General features: G+C 52.7%; 4 protein-coding genes across 4 annotated transcripts; 1 reads left to right on the top strand and 3 right to left on the bottom strand.

Annotated features, from left to right (window-relative positions):
• Positions 1-1,805: 1,805 nt before the first annotated feature.
• Positions 1,806-3,788, bottom strand: UCRPA7_6974 (putative homeobox domain-containing protein; the record flags this gene model as incomplete). Its single annotated transcript, XM_007919509.1, has 3 exons — positions 1,806-3,085; positions 3,139-3,347; positions 3,412-3,788. The coding sequence occupies 3 exons, from the start codon at positions 3,786-3,788 to the stop codon at positions 1,806-1,808; spliced, it is 1,866 nt and encodes a 621-aa protein (XP_007917700.1).
• A 7,530-nt stretch (positions 3,789-11,318) lies between these two features.
• UCRPA7_6973 (putative centromere kinetochore protein) lies at positions 11,319-14,086 on the bottom strand (the record flags this gene model as incomplete). Its single annotated transcript, XM_007919508.1, has 4 exons — positions 11,319-11,863; positions 11,914-12,116; positions 12,324-13,864; positions 13,919-14,086. 4 exons carry the CDS (start codon positions 14,084-14,086, stop codon positions 11,319-11,321), a joined length of 2,457 nt encoding a protein of 818 aa, XP_007917699.1.
• A 1,900-nt stretch (positions 14,087-15,986) lies between these two features.
• UCRPA7_6972 (putative zinc metalloprotease protein) lies at positions 15,987-19,254 on the top strand (the record flags this gene model as incomplete). Its single annotated transcript, XM_007919507.1, has 3 exons — positions 15,987-16,741; positions 16,794-19,005; positions 19,066-19,254. The coding sequence occupies 3 exons, from the start codon at positions 15,987-15,989 to the stop codon at positions 19,252-19,254; spliced, it is 3,156 nt and encodes a 1,051-aa protein (XP_007917698.1).
• A 600-nt stretch (positions 19,255-19,854) lies between these two features.
• Positions 19,855-21,331, bottom strand: UCRPA7_6971 (putative ornithine decarboxylase protein; the record flags this gene model as incomplete). Its single annotated transcript, XM_007919506.1, has 2 exons — positions 19,855-20,969; positions 21,040-21,331. 2 exons carry the CDS (start codon positions 21,329-21,331, stop codon positions 19,855-19,857), a joined length of 1,407 nt encoding a protein of 468 aa, XP_007917697.1.
• Positions 21,332-22,168: the final 837 nt, after the last annotated feature.

Below are 22,168 nucleotides of genomic sequence, written 5' to 3'. Positions count from 1 at the left end.
CTGAGCCTCAATTGTTGTTGTTGTGTGATTGATTTCCAACGAGTGTCACGATTACGCCCGAGGTTCGATGCCATGCAAGCAGCAGGGGAGAGAGACCACAGTCCGGTCCATCACGTCGACGGAGATTTTCCCATGGCCTGTTAGCCTGTCCATCCCGCCCCGGGGCTCCATTCAGCGATTCAGCTTTCCCACCCGCCAAGGCCCGGCCAGCCAGCCCCAAGACCTCCCCCCCAAGAGCATGCAGTGCCATGCAGGCCGCAAGGGGTAACACCGCCGCCATGTATCCCCTCTCTGTGCTCTTGTTATCAGCGGGGAGGCCATTGGAGGTTCTGGCTCCGCTGTTAAGATGCTCCGTTGCAGATTGAGAAAAGCCTTAACGGTCGCTCTCTTGGCGCTCTGCAAGTGCTATTGTCAGCCAAGACTCGGAGGACCAGCGTCGGCATACACGGGCGCGTGTTAGGAGCTCTGAGTGGTCTGCGTGAGGCCGAAGACCTGTTTCCAGAAGTTCACGACTGGATTAGTTCAAGTATCAGCGCGATATCTCACAACGATCCCATCTTAGAGCCTAGAGGCTTCATGAAAGGCTACATTGAGATCATCTAGGGGTGTGTTGTCGACTTTTACGTGGCGCGTCCCCAAGGACAACGGAGACGGGATTTTCTTTAAAGTGGCTTCGGTATTTCCAGTTTTCTGAAGAACAGGCAAGACATTGTCTCGGTATGTAGCGCAGAATGTCAGGTTACTTGTTCTGCCACGTTGCCCGCGCTCTGCCCTGGCACGCGTCTCCTCATTAAGTTCAAGAACTCACCGCATTCTTGGTGCTGTAGCCGCTTGATGTGCTTGCAGTGATTCAGCCCTGTAAGCCCGAGGCTGCCAGTCCTACCATAACGCTCCGGAAAACGGGTATCTGTGAAGCCCATAATCTCTCAGATATGAAGCAATGGTAGATGGTTTTTGTCTCAATGTGTTTTTATTCCGGCCAAACCCTCCTGGCTGTGCTGCTCTCGATGTATATAACTAAGTTCGAGCGAGAGCGCCCTTCACCTCCTGCGGAGACCACCAGGCTACCTCGGCGTGCTTTCTCGAAAACGCCCCTGGGATCAGACTAAGATCAGTGTGTCTTCCATACACAGAGTCCACCACTCCTGGGCAATCATTGTCTTGATCTTGTCCCAGCAAAAAATAAAACAATTAAACCTGAAACCCCGAGCCTCCTGGGCTTCCGCCATATCATCTCTCCCCGCAGCCATAAAAAAAAAAAATAACGGACGTCTGTGCTCTCTTTTCATAAATCAAACTACATCCCCGAAGACAGTGATATGTCTCCACATGTACTCGACAATAGATATTAGGCGCCTTCGGGCCCAGTACGAGGACCCAGAGCATATGGACAGCAATAAGACATCACCGCCCAATTGAGATGTGAACAGCGGATAGGAAAACAGAAAAGAACCGCAAATATACGATCGCTGTGCCAGACACGCATGATCGAGATCCATACGAAGGTATCGTCATGCAAATTCGTGGCTGTTAAGGAGGAAATGGAATAGATAGAAAGGGTAGATGAGAAGTGCGAGCAACAAGGGGTCGAAGGTATAGCGCGGACAAACAAAACAATGACGAGCCATCAGAGCTATCAACACAAGCCATGCCTAAACGCCAGCTTTTCGACAAATCGCACGCCGTTTCCTGAGCGCGATCACGGGTATATACGTCGTTTCCAGTCTAAGCCTCGGTACCTGGCATGTATACTATGCCAGGAGGGTATGATGGAGATGTTCACAGACCAGCCTGGGAGCCCCAGCTCATTGGGCGTGTTGAATGCTTTCAGGAGAAAGACTGGCGGGATCCACAGTGTCAAAAGACACCAGCTGGTTCATATCCAGGTCAGCCTGGTTGGGGTCCATATACGCCGGAGAATGAGGATGCATAGGCAAGTTGATTGTGTGTTTGGAATACATCTCGTTCAGACTTGTACCATCGTCGGATATAGCCGAGGACTCGTGAACTGGATATAGATCCGCTGAAGAGGGCCGTCCCATCATGGACAGGGGCGGCGACTGATCAACGATGGCTGGGTCTCCGTGGCCACCATTGAAGGACAACGGTGAGACTGAAGGGGGCACCAAGTTCGACGGGTTCACCATCGGGGACAAGAAGGTGCTGCTGTATGGTGTATTATAGCTGGATGCTGGCAACGGCGTGTTTTCAGGGGCCTGTGAGAAGAAGTTCGGGCTCGAGTAGTCGGACGGCGACGGGGCGGTTGTGGCAGAAAGTGGATACTGACGCATGTCCAAACCGAAGCCAGCCTGGGTATCAATCCGTAGATTGGGCCCAATCGGTCCAAGAGAGTTTGGCTGCTGAGGGATTGGCGCGTAGATGTTCGGACTGTGCGGTTGCGGCTGTGTCTCTCCCGGATGCTGAATGTAAAATGAGGGCATCGGAGTTTGGAGCATAGAGAAGTCCACCGCCATGGGAACAGATCTGCTACGCTGTCTCTTGTGACCGGGACCGCGCATGCCAGGATGCATTGGTCCGATACCCCATTGCGTCTCTTGAAACATGCCGACATGCGGCTGGGAAAAGTTGGGCTGGGACGCAGGTCGACCAGTCGGCGAAACTGGAGCAGAAACCGAGAGGCTGTGCATGGCATCGAATGGGTTGGGATTATGGCGGTTCATGAAGGACTCGAGAGAGATGAGCTTAGCCAGTTGGCCGCTCAGCACCTTGGGGTTGCCACCAAGGTGGTGAACAAGGCAATGAGATGCCTGCTGATCCTCGGTGAAATCACCGCACTGGAAGAAGCCATTGGTGGTCGGAGAGGAATCCATGAAGAAATTGGGCGCCCGAGTGAGTTCAATAACGATACCCCCGAGCTTATTCGGGTCGCCGTCGTTGTTCTCCAGGAAAATGCTCTTAATGTAGGCAAAAGGATACTCGATCTTGTACCCTGCCTGCTCGTTGTTGATGTAGTATGTCATGGTGCACTTATCAGGAGAGTAGAAGATGATCAAATCCATCGTGTTCTGCCCGACTCGTGTCCATTTGCCAATGCTCAGGGATCGACAAGTCAAGTGGTGAATCACTAGCAATTGTCAGGAAATGAATCTCTCGCCGCAGTGATGCGGTTAGACTTACAAACTTTGCCCTGACCACCTTGCTCGCCGCCGAGGAGCATACCACCATGGCCATAAGGCATGAGTCCGCGGCCAAGGAAGCCGCCTCCTAGACCCTTGCCGGATTCCATGGCCTGCATGGCAAGGTAGGTACGCATCGACTCCGGGATAGCATCAAAATCCTCACCGGTTTCCAGGCTCTTCTTCGCCATCAGCTTTATCTTGGCGCGTCTGTACTTGTGTTAGAAGCCATGTGGATCAGAAACATCTGTCAGGATCACAAAATTGAACTCACCGATTCTGGAACCAGATCTGAACAGACCTTTCGGTCATGTTGATTTCTTCAGCTATCCTCTCTCGGACGGTTGCGGTCGGAGTAGGATTCTTGTTAAACTCCACTTCCAAGGTAGTCAGCTGGTCCTGAGTAGCTCTTTGTCTCTTCTGGTTCTTCTGCTGCTGGGTCAAGGTGCTCTTCCGAGGCGGGCGTCGAGACGCCGAGTTCTGGCCATTGGACGCGGGCGTGGAGGGTGATGGCGTCTGACTGGCTTTTGTGGGCGCAGCAGAGACAGGTGTGGGCATCTGGGCAGGAGTGGCACCAGGCTCAACCTTGAGAGCGGCCGGGGTCGTAGCAGTTGGGGCTACGACACCCGAGTCGTCCACATGAGTGGTCATGATTGGGCTATTGTCGTTCGTGACAGTCGTTGATATATCCAAGAATGGCGTGCCGAACTGCTGTCTCAACACACAGGGTTTTCTTTCGAGCTCTATGTCTAGATTGCTAGCTTCGTGTACGCGTCGAGGCGACTTGGGCTGACGGGTAGCCGGGGGAATGATGTCGATCTCGTACGGAGCGCGGAAGGCGAGTACTGGCTGAAGGCCGCGGTTGCGAATGAATGTTTTGAAATTGTAGAAAATGTGTTTGTCTGGTAAGGAGCGTCGTCCTGGTCCAAGCTGTCGGACAGGAGGTTTTGGTTGTTAGTTATTGGTGATATCGATAGACTGTGGTGGGTAGACCAAGTAAGTAGTCGTGCCAAAAAAGCGGTCGAGATGCGAAGCCGAAAGAATGTAAGTGGAATACCCGGAAGGATTGAACGGGCTCCGTGGAGGCTTTGAAGTTATTAAGTCTAAGGGAGTGACTATGGTGAGAACATAAGAAGAAGCGGGGGAAGGAAGAGGAAGAGAGAAAGGGGAGGAAGTGATTGTCGATGAACGACGGCGGTGGTGAGCGATCACAGGTGGGCGAGTAGGGGGAAAAAGAGGAGGAGGGAGATGGACGGCGGGCGGGTTGGGGAGCGGCACCGTAGAAAAGGGAAAAGCGAAATCCTGTGGGAAGGCACGACCGCCGGGCGAGTGGGCCGTCTGGCCTTGCCTACCTACCTTCTGTGGGTGACTGAATGACTGACTGACTGAGTGGCCCAGTGGGTGGTGGCCTGTGCCTTCCTACCTACCTACCTAGGTACTCACTTACGCAGTAACGCAGCTAATGCGGTAGGCAGTTGAAGGGAAAGGGCGGCTCCCACGCTCACGCCCACTCCTTTTAGCCTCCCACCAAATGCGTTGGATCCCACAGCCCGCATCGCATCGCACCGCGCCAGCACGACGCAGGTACAAGACGGTCCGCGCCTCAGGTACCTGGGCTTACCTGGCTAGAGACGCCCCATCCAGTAACGTTGAAGTAGGGTAAGCCCACCTTTACCGTATGCTAGGGCGGTGTATGCACAGTACAGCCAGGCACATAGGAGATAGGCTCAGGTCCAGGCACGGTGAGCAGCAGCTAGGACAGGCCAGGGGGAGGCAGGTCTGCACCACATCGAGCGCTCACGAGCTTCTGCACTATTCACGGCCTCATCCACTCACGCCACAGCATCGGCAGGCCAGTTCCCACACTCGTGATAGTCGGCACCCACCCACAGCCCACTCCCCTATGCCCCTATACCAGTTCGCTGACTGCTATGCCCACCTGGGTCAGCTTGGGAAGATCCCTAGCTTGCAAGTGGTGCCTCGAGTAGCGTAGCCAAGGCCAAACGGCCCCAGGCCCCAACAAGGAGCTTGTGCCAGCATGCACGAGTATGGGGTATCTCTGACAGACCAGGCAATGCAGAGAAAGACTTGCTCGTCTTCGCACGGTATCCTTCAGCATTCAGGCATCTCAGATAAGGTAACGACGACGTGTCTCGCTCTATTTTTTGGTGCACTGTGTTGCGAAGCACAGTACTGTATGATATTATGCCGTGTAGCTAGCGGTGGACGGGCTCTGAAAGCGCGACGACGCGCCTCACTCGCATATCAGGGTCGGCGAGAAGTGCTTCCATGGCGCTGCCAGCTTGTCGACTCAAGGCGGGTAGCCTGGCCTGTGTGTCGTGTTGCGATGCTGAGCCGTGTTACGCTTCGCTGGCCAATTCCAAGCCCTCCTCAGACAAGGCCCGACCTGTCTGGGATAACAGTCATTCGTCCAGTGGAAGAGGGCGGGCGACAGGCGGATTGGCCGCTGGGTTGGTGTGGCTTTCTGACGGCGTGAATGCCGTACGAGTGCGTACTGCATACCTACGCAGTAGGTAGGTAGTAAAAAGTATCCTGCGACTCTTGTGGAGCGAACGAGCAAGGGGAGGAAGAGGCTGGCTAGCATCTTTCTGCACCCTTGAGTACCTAGGCACCTAGGCAGGTCGATACCGTGAATGAAAATCCGTGCTGGGTGGTCCGGAAAAGAGACGAGGACACGACCATGTCAGTACCGGGTGATACATGGAGGCCAGGGGTTTGCTGTCACGCCAGAGCATTGCGAAACACCTGAGCCGCCTGCAAGAGAGGCGGTGCTAGACAGCATAGCGTAGCATGCTCGTTCGCATGGGTGTGTTTCTCCAAGTTCCTCAGATGTACCGAGACCATCCCGACAGTTCCAATGCAGGTACGCACCGGCTAAAAGACACAACTTGAGGCGGCCCTTGGAAGGTGCAGGTGCTGACCCGCCGCTCTGCAGTTGCCTTCCCCGGTGCAGCACAACCCCTGCTACGTGTGAGGTGAGTGCAGCTCTACCGTGCGACTAGAGTTAAATTCTTGCTGAGGACGCCCCTTAGCACTGTGCTCTTCCAGGTCGTGCCTTCTTTCTCAGTCCAGGTTGCCGCCACGATGGCATCCCGCATTTGGCCGTGCCTGCCTTCCATGTCTTAATCGATCTCCCGTCTCGCCAGTGGAGGGCAGACGGAATCATCCATCCAAAGACATAACAGCGTTCAAAAGAATGAGCACTGGCTGACATCGCTGGCTTGCCTCATACTGCATCAAAATCTACGCGTACTCGTATGGGCGGGCTATCTGTCCTCCGACAAATGCAAGCTTCCGACTTTTTGGGGTCTGCAAAACCTGATGCCTTCACCCCTCGAGTCCTGCTGACAACTCTGCATGCATGAAGCCGGCGATGAAGCTAACAATAGAGTGAGCTACGAACGAGCAAGCCCTTTTGGTCTTTCTGCTAAGCCGTTCTCCGGCGGCCATGTACTATGCAGTAGGCCTCACGTCGGGTTTCTCACACCACGCGCTATTAGATACACTGAGAAGTGTGCCCACTGGTCCGAGACTTTGCTCTCGATCTTTCGCGCATGACCAACACTTCCCTGCAAGCGCATCAGCTTCAGTAGCGGATCGTCCATCGCATCATCCCCTCCCCCTTTCCTGTTTGCAAGACGTTGCCGCTTTGAGAGCATGTCGGTCACTCACAACTTTCAAGGCTCTCAAGCCTCTTCTCCTCAATCATGGTGCTCGGCCCATATAGCAATTGCGATATCGATATGTCCTTTTCATTATGCGGTTCGCGATATCAAGGCAGGTCAAAATATTTCCACGGTCCTCACGATGTGCGGTTTGCCTATACCGTGGCGACCCTTTCTTTTCTTACAGCTTCATATGCAAACGCATTCAATCGGCAACCCAGCTTTCACTCGCATTATACTATTATCTTTTGCTCATGGTGTTCACTCCACCAGTTCAAGAATGTGTTCTGGAACCAATCGTCTGTCTACTAGCCTCCATCCCACGGATTGGAAGGAAAGGGGCCCACGGCTGCCAAGGAAGCCACAGCGCCCTGTTATAGTAGTACAGAGACGTTCTGAAGTCGTGCGATTCACACAGACTGAGACAAAGCGCCACTGAGCGAAGAGTGTACTTTCGACTACCCGGGGGCTTTTTTTTTTAAGGTCATTTGCATCGACCAACTGTCAGTTGTCAAGATCATGAACATGTTCCGGAGACTAGTATGAGCATATCGGCTGTGAGATGCAGCACAGCTGCAGAGACCGTCAACCCAGAGCTGTGCATACAATACACAACGTAATTCTGGTGGTTGGAAAGCTACGTTCAAGGTACGCCTGTTACGCAGAGGACTCAGCTATGTTCCGGCAGAAAGCTCGGAGCACGACCTCCACATCTCCGCTGATAGTATGGGTGCACCACCGCTCGCCAAACGTTCCGTCTTTCCTTTTCAAGAATTTGTGCACCTGCCGTGTGAGGTGTCATCCCTGATCACTGGATGACTCTCTTTTACAGAGGCTACATTAGACCGTGCTGTGTTGCGGCCGGCTAGCGCGGGAATCTGGTGAGTACATTTCGCGCCCATCATTGCTGCTTACAGGCGGCTGCTGACACTGGACCTTATGCCAGGTAATAGTGCTTTGAACACCAGAGTCTCCTATTGAGGATACCTCCAAAGCATAGCTTGTCTGCCATCATGCCTTCGCTGGTTCATTTACCCATTGATCAATACATTCTCGGTCTCCATACATATCACGTTCATACAGGATCAATCCGGCAAACGAGTATATATCGCTGTAGACACCCGCGAGAGTATTTCTTGGTAAAGGCCTGCCGCCTGGTCTGGGCCGTTCTCGGTCTGCTATCTGCGACCAGGCGAAGGTAGCCCAGAAGCACCCAAGAATAGTATCTCACTGCAGCAGCCAGAAAATCACGCCGCAAACCGCCAACAGCGCTTCTGGATTGCCTGCCTGAGGTTCCATCGGCGCTGTCTACGCCCGAGGGAAGTCTTGTCAAGCGGTTGCTGCGAATACTCACTAGATATACACGAGCGGCAAAACTAGTCATCCAACAGAAATTCAAGATCATGGCAACTGGAAACGTCCATGATGAAGCCTCAAAAACGCGGCTAAGGAAGCCCGGTCCTTCGCAAAGCGGCTCCTCGTCGGTCCATGTCCGACATTCAGCGATGTTTTGGGCATCATCATGGCCTCGGTCTAACAGTCGCACTGTGCACAGTGTGCATGACAAGGTTGGAGGTTGGAGGTGTCATGGCCCCTGACGAGAGGAAAGATTCTCAATGGCTGGTGCTGTAAGAGCCCCACTTTACCCCTGGAAAGGTGGGTCCTCAGGGATGATGGGTCTTTCGAGCAATGGCCAGAGTTGCAGGCGACTTTTTTTGGCTCCATCGACAACGTCTTCGAATCGCGCTTTCCATTGGGTGGAGATGTTTTACATGTCCCAGCACGGCGTAGCGCCTCGATCGCTCTCTACCAGGTCTCAAAACCTCCCGTCCGATGTGTGGATTCTATGGGTGGGGAGGTATGTCTTCGGCAGAAGTGCTGCAAATCCTCAATGCAAACCCCGGTTCTAGCTGTGGCTGAAGTGGTCCTCTGATCGTGTTTGCATAAAGGAGGGAAAGTCCTCTTCCCATTTTGAACGGACAAGCAGAAACGCGGTGAGAGAGGCAGGGCCCACGGGCGTCTACGATTATCTTCTTGGGTAGCCAGATTCGAGCCAGGGCGGATGGGAATGTCTCGATGAGAGACGAAATGCGTCAGTGGTGGAAACGGCGTGGAGGTGGCCATTCCTTGGCCGGTGGAGCACATCGTGGAAGCGCACGAGCGAGTTTACTCTACTCGAAAATGGCTGTTTCGCGTGTTGTGCCCTCCATTGCTTACTTGAGTCTAAGCTGCGTGTTCTCCTTGACTGAAAGCCGCTCAGCTCGACAGTTGAGGTTGCAAGCCCTTATCGCTGGCAGCCTTGAACCTGTGTCACAATAGCCAGCTGGCCCCTTTTCTCGAGCTGACCTGAGAAAGGAGAGCCATGCTTGTCAGGAGCCCGCCTCTGGACGAGTCGGATGACCTGGGTGGCTTCTCTTAGCGCCCCCGACCGAACGTGTACCGCTTCTTGGCTCGCTGTGTATCGGTCTTTGATGCACAGAGAGAGACATGCGATGTCCACCACGGCGCCACCGTCTTCATCCTCCATTCTCAGATCCCACATGGTTAACAACCCCTCCCTCCTCAGCATCTGTGAAGACGGGCTTCAGATTGGGTAGTTCTTCACTGTAGTAATTCACGTAGAGCCCATTCTAACATATAGGAATAGCGCAAACAGGTTACATTCGAAGGGTTCGACGGAAGCATACCACCCTCCCCGAATGACGCACCTTAGTCAACATGGCACCCTGAATGATGAATGGCTGCTCTGATAGTCACGAACGCCATTCGGTGCGCCTCCGCTCCTACCTCAACAAGCTTTGCAGGCATCGTTGGTGTTCTCGAACCGTAGACTGGTCGTATTGCCAGCAATCCCAGCCGCGCATAAATCTGGACAATCTTCAGCCAATGACTTCAATGATGTGCTTAAGCCCCCCGATGCACGCATTGAATTGATCTCCAGTAACGTCAGGGCAAAATAATTTTCTACGACGCGTTTTGGCGCGTGAATTGGCTTTTCCGAAGATACCACAAACGTGCATTCTACGATAGGGAGGTTAGATATGATCTGATGCATCTTTCGGACGGCGCGGCATGCAAATGCGGCTCGAGAACCATTGAGTAATGAGGCATCTCGCCTCACTGCGCACCTTTCTCGTTTCTCAGGGTTCAGTTAGGCACACTCTTCGTCTCACCATTGATACTATCTCTAATGGGGACAAAGTGAATGTCTGCCACGTCAAAATAACTAGACGATGGAGGGGTAGAGATTGATTTTACGAGTCGTATCTCAAGGACCGTATTCCCAACCTGGGCGAGCGAGCCGATCGTGACTTCAGAGTTCCAGATTGGCTTTTCATGAACAGGTCAACGAAGCCGAGGATGAGGCTGTGCTCTATTGAAACAGAATCTGAGGCTCTGGGTCTGAAGAAGACCCATCCGTCTCGCTCGGCAAAAGACTGCCTCGAAACTAACAGGCACATGGCACCCCTCTCCTTAACTCAGGATATCGACAGGGACATGTTTCTATGTGTCCAGGTTAGCCGACCAAAGTTTTCGAATGCCATCAGCCACCATGTAAATTTATGCATCCTCCTTCACCACGCGCTCTCTAGACTCCAGAGCCACTAATACCTACACACGTACTGTACACTCTGTACACGTAGATCCATCACACCGTACAGTCAGAGCGCCAGGCTCCACAATAGAGAACACGACTCGCAAGAATGCCATCCGAAAATCCAAAGGACTGAGAGCCTCGCAGGAAAGGCAAAAATGAACGAATAGTTCCGGGTAAGAGTTCATGTGCCAATCATGGCCGAGGAATCAATCCTCTGCCGTCCCGTTCATCCCACCTCCCGTGCCGTTGATCGCCGCCCCAAGTCTTTTCGTCTGATGTCGATGACATGTGGCTGCGCCCTCGTCGATCCCCCTGAGTGCCCTCTAAATGCATTTCCCAATCGGGCGCGGACGCGGCATGAATACGCCTTTGCGCCTACCTCCCCTTCCTTTGTCCTTCTCGAAACTCGCATGACCTGCGTCAGATCACGATTGCTTGCATCATCAACTCCCGCTCCATCCCCTATTCTTGTGTGTTATTTTTAGGATGATAAAGTCTGGGGATCACGGTTGTCTTATCCCTGTCTGGCATAGAGCAGGACCCATGGTGCGATCTCACGTGGGGATAGACGTCGTAGGTTTCAATACGTCTCGGCACTATAAGCCCTCACCATTGTTTCGTGGAGTCGTGCCGCAACTATGAAGCTGCCCTTGACTCGACTACGTAAGCATGTTCCTGGGGTTCTGTATTGTTGCGTGCCATAAACATTTGATCTGGGGTCAGGAGTGTTCCAGTCCACATTCTTGACCTCGCCCTTTCTAAATGTTCGAGTCAGGGGTGCATATTCTTAACATATCCGACGATGTTTAGTCATCTATCTTATTCTACACGAGCAATCGCGAGACCTCATGCGTGGCTTATGACCATTTATAATCTGATATGTTAATCTAGGACGGACTACCAGCGTTCAACTTGTCCCTGATCTTGGGACGGATGAGGGTTCTGTGTTATCTCTTTGATCACCTCCCTCGTCCTCGGATTATCCTCAAAGCTAAGATTAATCAGGTCCACAACCTCGTCCTTTGTGAAGTACAGACTCAGTTCGCTCTCCATCCACAAATACCTGATATCTCTCAGATTCGACTGCAGCACTTCGCTGAGGTACTTCAGTCGCAGCCAAGAACCCGCATACTGCGCGGTCATAGGGACCTCATCCGGCTGTCCTTGGCCAGACACGCGGCTTGGAAGGAATAAATCGTCTAGCTCTGCCACGTGGGCGATCAACTTGGCGACGTTGTATGCCTGGTCCTGTGAGATGGAAGAAGCATCCATCACGTCCGTGATGATTTTGCTAGAGAGGGCCTCTACGAGAGATCCCACGGCTTGATACCACGCTGAACGCGCGAGAATAACCTCCCATGTTACGGCCATGGACCGTATCCGTGACACAGCTGCCTCGACATAATTTTCTGGATCATCTTGATGCAAGAGACTTTGTTCACCTATGTCATACTTAGTTCAGGGTTCTATGGATGAACAGCGCGTGTCTTACCTCCCAGAAGATCTCGAAGCACTGTCTTCTGTATATTCATCTCATTACCGTAAGCTCTTGCAGCGAAATTTTGGAGTGTTTTCACGTCATTGTCAAGCCGGAGCATATTCTGTGCTCGTGAGGTAATATCCTCACGCGTTTTCCAAGCTATTGCGAAATCCGCAAGCTTTTCTGCGAGGTAGGTAGCATCATTGTACAGGAACCTACATCTAGTTAGTGCTGTCATTATGCATATTTGAAGCTGTCTTACATGTTGCCGCCGTTGTCCAGAGCGTAATAGTACGGAGACACAGCTCGAAACATCGCCAACGCGAGGGTTGGTAAACTGAACAGGCCGGCCGCCGCTGTGGCGACTGGACTCTCACTAACCCATTGTTAGATGGACATAGGTTAGGGAAAGGAAAACATACCCGCTCTGCGTCAAGGTTGCGCCGTCTTCTAGAATGGCAAATATGAGCTGAAGAACAGGTTCAGGCATCGAAGAAATGTTATAAGTTTCCTTGAGAGTCATTTCGCGTGTCTGTTGTGTAGCCGGAGCGGAGCTCTTGACAGTGGGCCCCGTAGATTCAGGCTCCGTCTCCTTCGGTTCTTCATCTCCCCAGCCCCATGCGTCTTCTCCAGCATCATCTTCCTCGGCCGGTTTAGATTCAACCTCCTTTGTTGACGGTGCTACTTGCGTGTCATCATCTTCGCCCCAACCCCATGCATCGGTACCATCATCTTCAGCCGGGCCAGTAGATTTCTGAGGGTCGCGGTAGGAGGGAATGCCAGACTCCGTTGGTTGCTGATCTCCATCGTCATCCCATGCCGCCCAGTCCTGGTTGTCATCTGCAGTCGTGCCTGTCGCTGCTAGCTCCTTTCCTTCTGATCGTGAAACCATCTGTTTTTCAACTCGCTCGACTTGCTTTGGTGCCCCGAGGCCGCCTGAGAGCCTTGTACGTACTGCGTCAAGTGCAGTCTCTCTGCATTTTGAAAGCCACACCCTTGGGGCATTTTCTACCCACTCTTGCAGCTCGTTGAACCCCGAGAAACGAAGGTTTTCTAGCTTTGAGCAGAATTCTTTCGCCGCAGCGATGACTTCCTCGAATGCGTCCATCTCCTTGAGGGATGGAGGCACGGCGGAGTCGAGCCACACATTTATGATTCTTGTCATGAGCTCGGGCATCATAACAGCTGACATTGAATCGACGAGATCAGTAGGTAGGTGATCAGCAAAAAAGGCAAATATCTGCTGGAGGTCTGTAAAAAGTGATTTGATGCTGTTGTCGACGGTGCCTGTTACCAGGAGAATCCCGTCAATGACTTGAATGCCAGGAAGATTTTCGCTTCCTATAGTTGTTCGAGGGCCGATGACTGCTCGATCAATGTCATGCCATAGCTGCACCATGCGTTCATCCACCTCCTTGTACGCTTTTAAGCCAATGACGGCATCTGACAGGCTCATAGCCTCGCCATCTCGGGTTTCACTGATGGAGATCTGCTGTTTGTCCACGTCCACTTCGACAAGCGACTTCCATACATGATCAAACACATCATGCACGTCTGACTTGAGTTCGAAGGCGCGTAGGTCCAGAAGCTTCATGACTCGGCAACTCTTGCCCACGGGTATCTCGTCGAGGGCGGTCCAAGACTTCTCGAGGAGCCGCAAGGCATCCAAGATGCGTCGCTCATCCCGTGCCTGCTCTACCTGATCAAGGATTTGGTTGACCCTTCGAATGCCCTTTAATGCTTCTTGGACTTGTTGGTTATAATGGAGCTCTTTCTTAAGGAAGGCAACCTTGTCTTCCGCCTCCTTTGTCGACTTTCCCGATACGACAGGTTCTTCGGATTGCCGCAGAATGTCGTTGGCCAAGCTCTTAGATCGGTTGATGTCATCTTGTAGGGACTTCGCATTGCTCACCCAGGAGCTTACGTCCTCGGCGGTTTCTTGGTTGATCGTATGAATATCGGCCTGGATAGACATGTCAGTCGAGGGCCACTTGAGTATGGCAGTCGAGCATCCTACCTGGAGCTTGGTCCTGGCCCCATCGACGGCTTCGATGGCAGCAGGCAGCTGGTCCGGGCTGAGCTTGAGCGACGAGACATCCTCCTCGGGGAACAATCCGTTCACGGAGAAGTCCACGAGAGCGCTGCCAATGCCACTAGATACTCCGCCGTCCGCAATTGTCGCCATGTCGCTATTTTGGTGATCTCCGGGGTGTCGATTGTGCGTGTTCTGGCCGGGGTGGAAGACGCCAGATTGGCAGGAATGCGCACCTTGTTGGGTTCACACATGCAGTCTCGGCACCTCCTTCTTAGGTCTATGGGTACAGCAGCATTCGCCGGGATGTTAGTCAAGACGAGGCGGCTATTGCAACAGCAAAACAACCAAGAAATGCCCGCGTATTGTAACTTGCGACAAGCCAGAGCAGTGGGCAGTGTCATGAGCTCGGATGGCGAAGCTTACAGTTGGCCTAATTTCCAAGCTTGGACCATGCTGTCATCGCTGTTGCAGCATGGGGCCTATAGAGAGCCCTAGCACAAAGGCGCTTAGCGCTTGTTACACGCGATAACGCTGCCCTGATACATCCCAGTCAGCGGGGCACGGGAGCACTTCATGACTCTGATCAGCAATGGTTGCTGAGATGTACCTAATCTAGTAGGTAGTCAGTCAACCCAAGTAACTAGTATACGGGGAAAGAGCTCTCGACCGACCTATTGCTACCCTACCTAGGTGCCTACCCTAGTAGAAGGGGCAAATGCAGGCAGGTGCGAGGAAAGTGCAGGAGCTACCCAGGCTCGGGCAGTCTAGTTACCTAAATAACTGAGAGGGCGAATAAGATATTTCCTTCGCACTCACACCGACAAATTGCAAATCGCCTTCGGACTCTCTCTTCTTACTCTTCTTTGTCACTGGACTTCAAGAATCTGACTTCTCCGGCTTGCTTGCTTACCTACATACTGACTTACTTACATGCCTCTTGACCAATCTCCGTTTCGAGACTATAAAAAGGCTACCGGTGCCCCTCATTGACACCAGGAAAATCTTCGCATCTCAAGAAGAAGGCGGGGTACGGCCGATTTTGGCCTGTCGTTTCTCTTCAGCTCTCGTCCCTCACAACGGCCCAGAGAGCGCACAAAGCTAAAAAAGAAAAAGGGCGACGAGACGCCTCATTGGTGTTCACCGAGCAAAGACGGAAGAGGCTGCTAGGTAGCAGGCAACCTGCCTACCCTACGCTACGCTACGGACTTGGGATCCAATCTGCAGCTGCAAAGACGTTGTTGGTATGTAAGCGCCAGGCATGACAGTGTCAGGGATGGAGACCTGCCTCTATTCTGTTCGGTCCAGTTCAGTTCTGCATTTACTCTGCCTACCTATCCTATCTTCCTGCGTGTGCCCCTCTGTCCTGCCTGCCTACCAACCATGCCTGACTTAGCCTTCCCGTCTATCTACAATCTGCATACACTCGTTCAAGCCTCTTCCTTATCAGCCGCCGTCGTTTTCTGTTGAGCCAACAATCTTGGCCCTAGCGGGTCCTGGAGATACGTGATCGGGCATTAGCAACGCGTAACCTCCTGCTTCGCTTCTCCTCCGACTCTCTTGACTTGCTTCCGATGCTCTCTCTTCACCGCTGCCGCTTCCGTTCCAGACTCCCCGAGGTTTACGGGTGACTGCCTTCATAATGTTCAGGCAGACGATCCTATCAAGCACGCTGCTTTATGCCGCTGTTGCTGGCCTGCTTGCTGTTGCTTTGTATCGTTCCGAGCCTGAGAACTGGTACGACTGTCTGCACCGTTTCAGCTCACTTACATGATACATGATGCATGCACAAGTTTGCAACTTGGCCCTGCCCCAGCATGTATCTGTTCTCGTTCGGCCTCTTTGCTAGTCTTACTCATATGCTATAGTTGGCATGCTATACCAGGAGTTGCTTCTTATGAGATATCCCCATGCACCCTTCATTTTCTCCTTCAATCACCATGCCCTGCTTCCTTCCTTAAATGATGGTAACTCAACAATGTGTATGATAGACCGAGCTAACGAGGTGTTTAGGAACGCTTGGGGGTTTGTTCGTACTGCTTTCCAATCTACAATGGGATCCACGTATGGGCCGCGGTTTCGAAAGATCCAGGATTTTCAGACCAGCTATGCCCCTACGACAATCACTCAATATGTGTCCGAAAGGAGTGGCATGCAGGTGATTGTGGCCGATCGGAAGGGGCCCAAGGTCAATGGCTATTTCACCCTTGCCACGGAGATATTCGATGACTCTGGGGCTCCTCACACCCTAGAGCACCTGGTATTTATGGGCTCCAAAAGCTATCATTATAAAGGTCTCCTAGACAAACTAGCATCACGGGCGTATTCCGGTACAAACGCGTGGACAGCTGTTGACCATACCGCATACACCCTCGAGACAGCTGGCTGGGATGGTTTTGCCCAAATTCTCCCTGTCTACCTTGAGCATGTCATCCTACCAACCATCACAGACGAAGCGTGCATGACAGAAGTCCACCATGTTGATGGTGAGGGCAATGATGCTGGCGTCGTCTACTCCGAGATGCAGGCTTTGCAGTACAGCAGCACCGAGTTGATGGATATGAGGGCACGAAGATTACTCTATCCCGAGAACATTGGTTTTCGATACGAGACCGGTGGCATGATGGAGGCCCTTCGAGTCTTGACTCCAAAGCGTATACGCGAGTTCCACAGAGCCATGTATCAACCCCGCAACCTTGCTATCATTATTGTTGGCGAGACGGACCACCAGAATCTCCTACAGATTCTGGATGAATTTGAAGAGAGCATCAAGGACGACATCCCTCCCCTAGATGCTCCATTTCAACGGTATTTCTACATCTAATTGATGTCCGATCCAATTCTAACTATCTCATTGTAGACCGTGGATTGATTCGCCCCAGCCGCCTCCCCTGAAGGAAACCATTGTTGAGACGGTGGAATTCCCAGAGGAAGACGAGTCAACCGGTGAAATTATCGTGGCTTTCTTTGGCCCCAACTGCACTGACTTGGTAGAAACGTCGGCATTGAACGTATTATTGACATATCTATGTGGATCATCCGTTTCGGTACTCGAGAATGTCATTGTTGAAAAAGAGGAGCTTGCAAGTTCAGTGTCCTATTGGTGGGACAGCCGACCGAACTCTGTTATTTGGCTTCAACCTACGGGCGTGGCTACTGAGAAGCTGGCTTTTGTCGAACAGCGTCTAATATCACTGATAAAAGAAGTTGCTTCAAAGCCGCTTGATATGAGTTACATGAAGGAGTGTATCAGTCGAGAACGGAGACAGGTTAAATTTCAAGCAGAGAGCTCACAGGAGTTCTATTCAAGCAACATCATTACCGACTATTTGTTCGGCAAGCGAGACGGCTCAACGCTTCGAGAGTTTGAGTTTCTGAGAGAATACGACGTCCTGGACACGTGGACGGATGAGCAATGGCGTGAATTCCTCCGGAAGTGGTTTTCAGAGGCGCCTCATATCTCAATACTTGGTAAACCTTCGATGGCACTGGCAGATAAGCTGAAAAAGGCCGAGGAAGCTAGGCTAGCGAAGAGGAGGGAGGAGCTCGGCGAAGAAGGCTTGAAGAAATTAGCCGAGAAGGTAGATGAAGCGAAAGCAAAGAACGAGCAGAAGATTCCCGAATCTGTTCTCGACAAGTGGCCTGTCCCTGGAACAGAGTCTATTCACTTCATCGAGTCGACCACGGCAAGGTCCGGGAAAGCAAAGGCTCTAGGCACACCTTCGAATCCCGCGCAAACAGCGATTGACAAAGCCAAGCCGGGACTCCCACTATTCGTCCAATTTGAAGATGTCCCAAGCAACTTCGTACACATCACCCTTCACGTGGGCACTTCAGAGGTGCCGGTCAAGCTAAAGCCTCTGCTGTCTCTGTTCAGTGATAACTTCTTCAACACACCAATCATGCGCAATGGGACGCGCATAGAATTTGAGGATGTTGTGATGGAACTTGAAAAAGATACAATCAGCTACCAACTCAGTGGAGGCGGCAAAGTTGGTGACCCGGAGAGCATGGTAATACAATTCCAAATCGAGCCTCAAAAGTATGCCACGATCATCCGCTGGATTCGTACGATGATGTACGACAGCATATTCGATCCACAGAGGCTAAAGACTGCCGTTTCCAAAGCTCTTGCAGACATTCCTGAAGCCAAGCGAGACGGTAGAATCATGTCTGTGGAAGTTGACATGGCCATCCACACAGTCAAGGAGTCGTTCCCTGTTGCCAAGCGCACACTCGTTAAGGCGATATATCTCAGACGGTTGAAGAAGCTGCTGGAGAATGATCCAGACACTGTCGTAGGCTGGTTCGAGGAACTTCGTAAGAGCTTGTTTACCTTCCAAAACATGCGTGCTTTAGTCACCGCAGATATTTCAAAGCTGGAAAACCCTGTACAGACGTGGGATATCCTTACTTCCGGACTTGATACCGAGAAAGAGGTCCTTCCCATCATCAAGCAGTACACAATGCTGAACGAGGAGGGTAAATCCCCCGGCAAGTACGGCGCCGTACTCGTGCCTATGACCACGCTCGACAGCTCTTACAGCGTGAGCACGGCTGTCGGGCTCAGCTCATTCGCCGATCCTCGCCTGCCTGCCATGCTGGTGGCTATAGGATACCTCGAGGCGGTCGAGGGTCCTTTGTGGAACGCTGTTCGCGGCAACGGCCTCGCATACGGCACCTCTTTCTCACGGGAAGTCGACGGTGGTTATCTGCAGTATCGCGTGTACCGTAGCCCAGACGCTAGCAAGGCGATCGACGCCTCACGGGCCGCGGTGGAAGCCATTGCAACGGGACAGGTACTCCTAGATAGGCACTTGGTGGAGGGTGCAGTCAGCGGCATCGTGATGGCGTTCGCCGACGACCAGGCGACCATGGCGGCAGCCGCGCAGCAGAACTTCGTTCTAAGCGTCATCCGCGGCCTCGAGCACGATTGGAATCAAAAGATCCTGGCGCAGATCCGCAACGTCACCGACGACGACATCAGGACTGTCATGAAGGAGCTGATCCTGCCCGTGTTTGTGGCGGGCAAGAGCAATGTCGTCGTTACGTGTGCGCCGATCATGGAAGAGGTGAGAGAACCCCTTGTGCGGACTAGGTACTGAATTGCTGACTGACTAACGCTGCTATAGAACATGACGAAAGCTTTCAAGGCCGTGGGCTATAGCGTCCAGACCCAGCCGTTGACTCACTTTTACGATGACTACGGGCTGAAGGGTGAAGACGATGAGGAAATGGAGGAGGAAGACGATGAAGACGAGGAGGAGGAGGAGGACGACGACGACGACGAAGATGAAGGCTCAGAGATGGACGAATCATAGACGAGCGATTGTTTTCAGAGGCGAAATGTTCCTGAATAGGACGTTTTCCCATGTGGTAGACCAAGATAAGAAAGACACCATGATATCTAGAAGCGAAGGATTTGTAACTCCCAGATTCCTAGATCTCTCAAAGTCTCTCGTAGCAATATCATTTGAGTCACTGGCAATAAAAGAGGAACACTGACATGGCGGCCAAATCATTCATTATATTAGCAACTCTTCTCTCAGCTTGGTGGACCGGAATGACCTCCAAGTCGCTGTTGAATATTTGTCTATGGCCTGTCGAGACAGCTTTTCCACATTTGATAGAGAAAAAAGTCGAGACTCAAAAAGAAACAAAATGTCTATCAACAACTCTGTAATGCTCGCCTTCTCCCGTACCACATTCTCAGAAGAAGGGCCGTTTTCTGACCAAGCTCTCTATGATAATAGGCCCATCATGATGATGGGAAGAATGAAAAGTAGTTTTTTTTCTTTTCTTTGTTAGGCCAAAACGCACAAGCCCCCCTTTTTTCCACCTCGAGTTGGGACGTCGCAAACACCACCGTACAGAACACTTCATGTCAAGCAGCCAGCTGAGCGGATCGCGATATCGAAAGCTCAGAGCACGCTCATGCCCATCAGGGCGAGCGCACCGGGCTCGCTGCACACGTAGATGACGTCGTGGCTGTCGCTGAAGCCGTTGAACTTGGTCGCGCTGCACTTGGTGTAGGCGCCCATGTCCTCAAAGTACAGCCAGTCGCCGACGTCGAGCGTCTGCTCGAAGCGGATGCTCTCGGTGATGCGGTCGATGCCGTCGCACGTCGGGCCCCAGATGCTGTATTCGACGGTGCCGTCGTTGCCGCCGCTACCGCTGCTGCCCGCGGCGGGGCCGGCGGCCTCGGTGTTGTAGTACGTGCGGTTGCCCGCGCGCAGCACCTTGGCCACGGGGTGCTGGTGGTCGAACATGATGCTGCTGAAGTTGCCGTACAGCCCGTCGTTGACGTACACCATGTAGCTGGACTCGGCGGCCGAGCCGTTGGTGCCGGTCGGGTCCTCGATGGTGCGGCGCGCAATGATGTTGCAGGCGATGGTGAAGGCCGATGAGACGTAGTAGCGTCCGGGCTCGGCAATCAGGTTGACGCCGCTGTGCGCGGGGAAGTAATCGTCCAGGGCGGAGCGGAGCACGCCAGCCATGTCCTCGAAGCTAGCGTCGGGGCAGAAACCGCCGCCGACATCGAGGGTCTTGAGGTCGAAGCCATGGACGGCAGCCTGCTGGAAGACAAAGTGCGCATCCTGGACGGCCTTCAGGAAAGCCATGGGGTCGGAAGCCCCTGATCCAACGTGAAAGCTCACTCCCACGACATTGAGTCCCAACTCGCGAGCAGTAGCCAAGAGGCTATCGGTGGTGTCGAGAGAAGCGCCAAACTTCAAGCTCAGACGGCATAAGCTGGATGAATCGTCGGTGAGGATGCGGAGGAAAAGTTCCGCATCAGGGAAGAGCTTTGCAATCTTGCGAAGCTCGTCGGCGTTGTCGAAGGTCATCTGACGGACGCCGTTGTTCGCCACATAGCGGACATAAGAGTTCGTCTTGCATGGCTGTGCGTAGATGATGCGCTCAGGGTCGACGCCCATGTCCAAAACCTGCTCGATCTCCGACTTGGAGGCGCAGTCAAAGCCAGTGCCAAGCTCCGCGAGGAGGCGCAGGACCTTCGGGTCCGGGTTGCACTTGACGGCTATAGAAGAATTAGCATTTGTTGTCTTGCCGAAGTGAGTCAGAGGCGGTGGTTTTCTTTTGCTGCTTACCATAGAAAGGCTTGACGCGGGGCAGGTTCAACTTCCATCGCAGATGCTGCCGATAGACCTCGCCTAGATCGGCCACGAAGAATGTATCCTCGTCTCCCGGCTCGCAATATTCATGGTCAATGTTCTCCACGCGGTGGCGCAGAGCATCTCCAATCAGTTGCTTTGGGGAAATATGCCCATGTTGGTTCTTTTCGAAGTGCCCGCCATGGTGATGGGCTTTCTTCAAGAATATATGACTATTTGTAAATTCTACTGGGGCAAAGCGATCGATGAGAGCTGTTGCCATAACCATATCCCAGGGATGAATGGGGGGGTTCGAGGAGAGAGGTGTGTTCGTGGCGGTAGAGGGGATAGGGAGAGATCGATCGATTGATCAGGTGTCGAAAAACCTAGAAGGTTTTGAGGATTGAGAAACTTGGTTGTTCCGAAAGGGGTGTTAGGGGGGTCGGAATCGATAGCAGACTGATCCCGAAGCGATCTGACGAGGCCTCCTCGACTCTTCCTCGATTAGAGGAAGAACCTCAGAACTCGTCCTATGCGGCAGCTGGTTGTCGGGGGTGAACTTTGGGTTCTGGTTGTAGGATGAGTCGAACAAAAAGGACTCGAGTAGTTGCTTAGGCGGCCTCAGCAGTAGCAGGTGGGGGGCGGGAGTTGATGATGTGAAAGGTCTTTCGATGGGAGAAATCTTGATCAGAGACGAGCTCTACGGCCGGAGAAGCCGTGATGAGGGTTTGCCTTTGATGGAGACCAAAGGCAGTCCAGGACTGGAGAGTTTGATGATGCTGGAAGAGGCTGTTAGCGTCTGTTCTCTTGCGTCTCAAGACGAAGCAAGTGATGGACTGGGCGATTGCAGAGACGAAAAGGCGGAAACACTATGTTGTGAAGAAAAAAGTGAAGTGTCGGTGACGGTCTGGCTATGGCCGGCATGTGATGTGTGTTTGGAAGAGAGGCGCGACAGATGCGATGGAAGCTTTGATTGCGCTTACCGGAGAGACGAAGAGTCTGTGATTGTTGTTGTTTCGAGAAAGCGATGACTTTCGGAGTCTGATGTCAGTGAGGAGAGGGAGCCTGAAGAGCGTTTTTGACAATGTTGTCGAGGAGAGAAAGTTCCCAGAGTGAAGAAAGCATG

Source organism: Phaeoacremonium minimum (genome assembly GCF_000392275.1).
Source record: "Phaeoacremonium minimum UCRPA7 unplaced genomic scaffold PA7_03_scaffold_496, whole genome shotgun sequence".
NCBI classification, from domain to species: domain Eukaryota; kingdom Fungi; phylum Ascomycota; class Sordariomycetes; order Togniniales; family Togniniaceae; genus Phaeoacremonium; species Phaeoacremonium minimum.
This window is presented reverse-complemented; position numbering and strand designations above follow the sequence as displayed.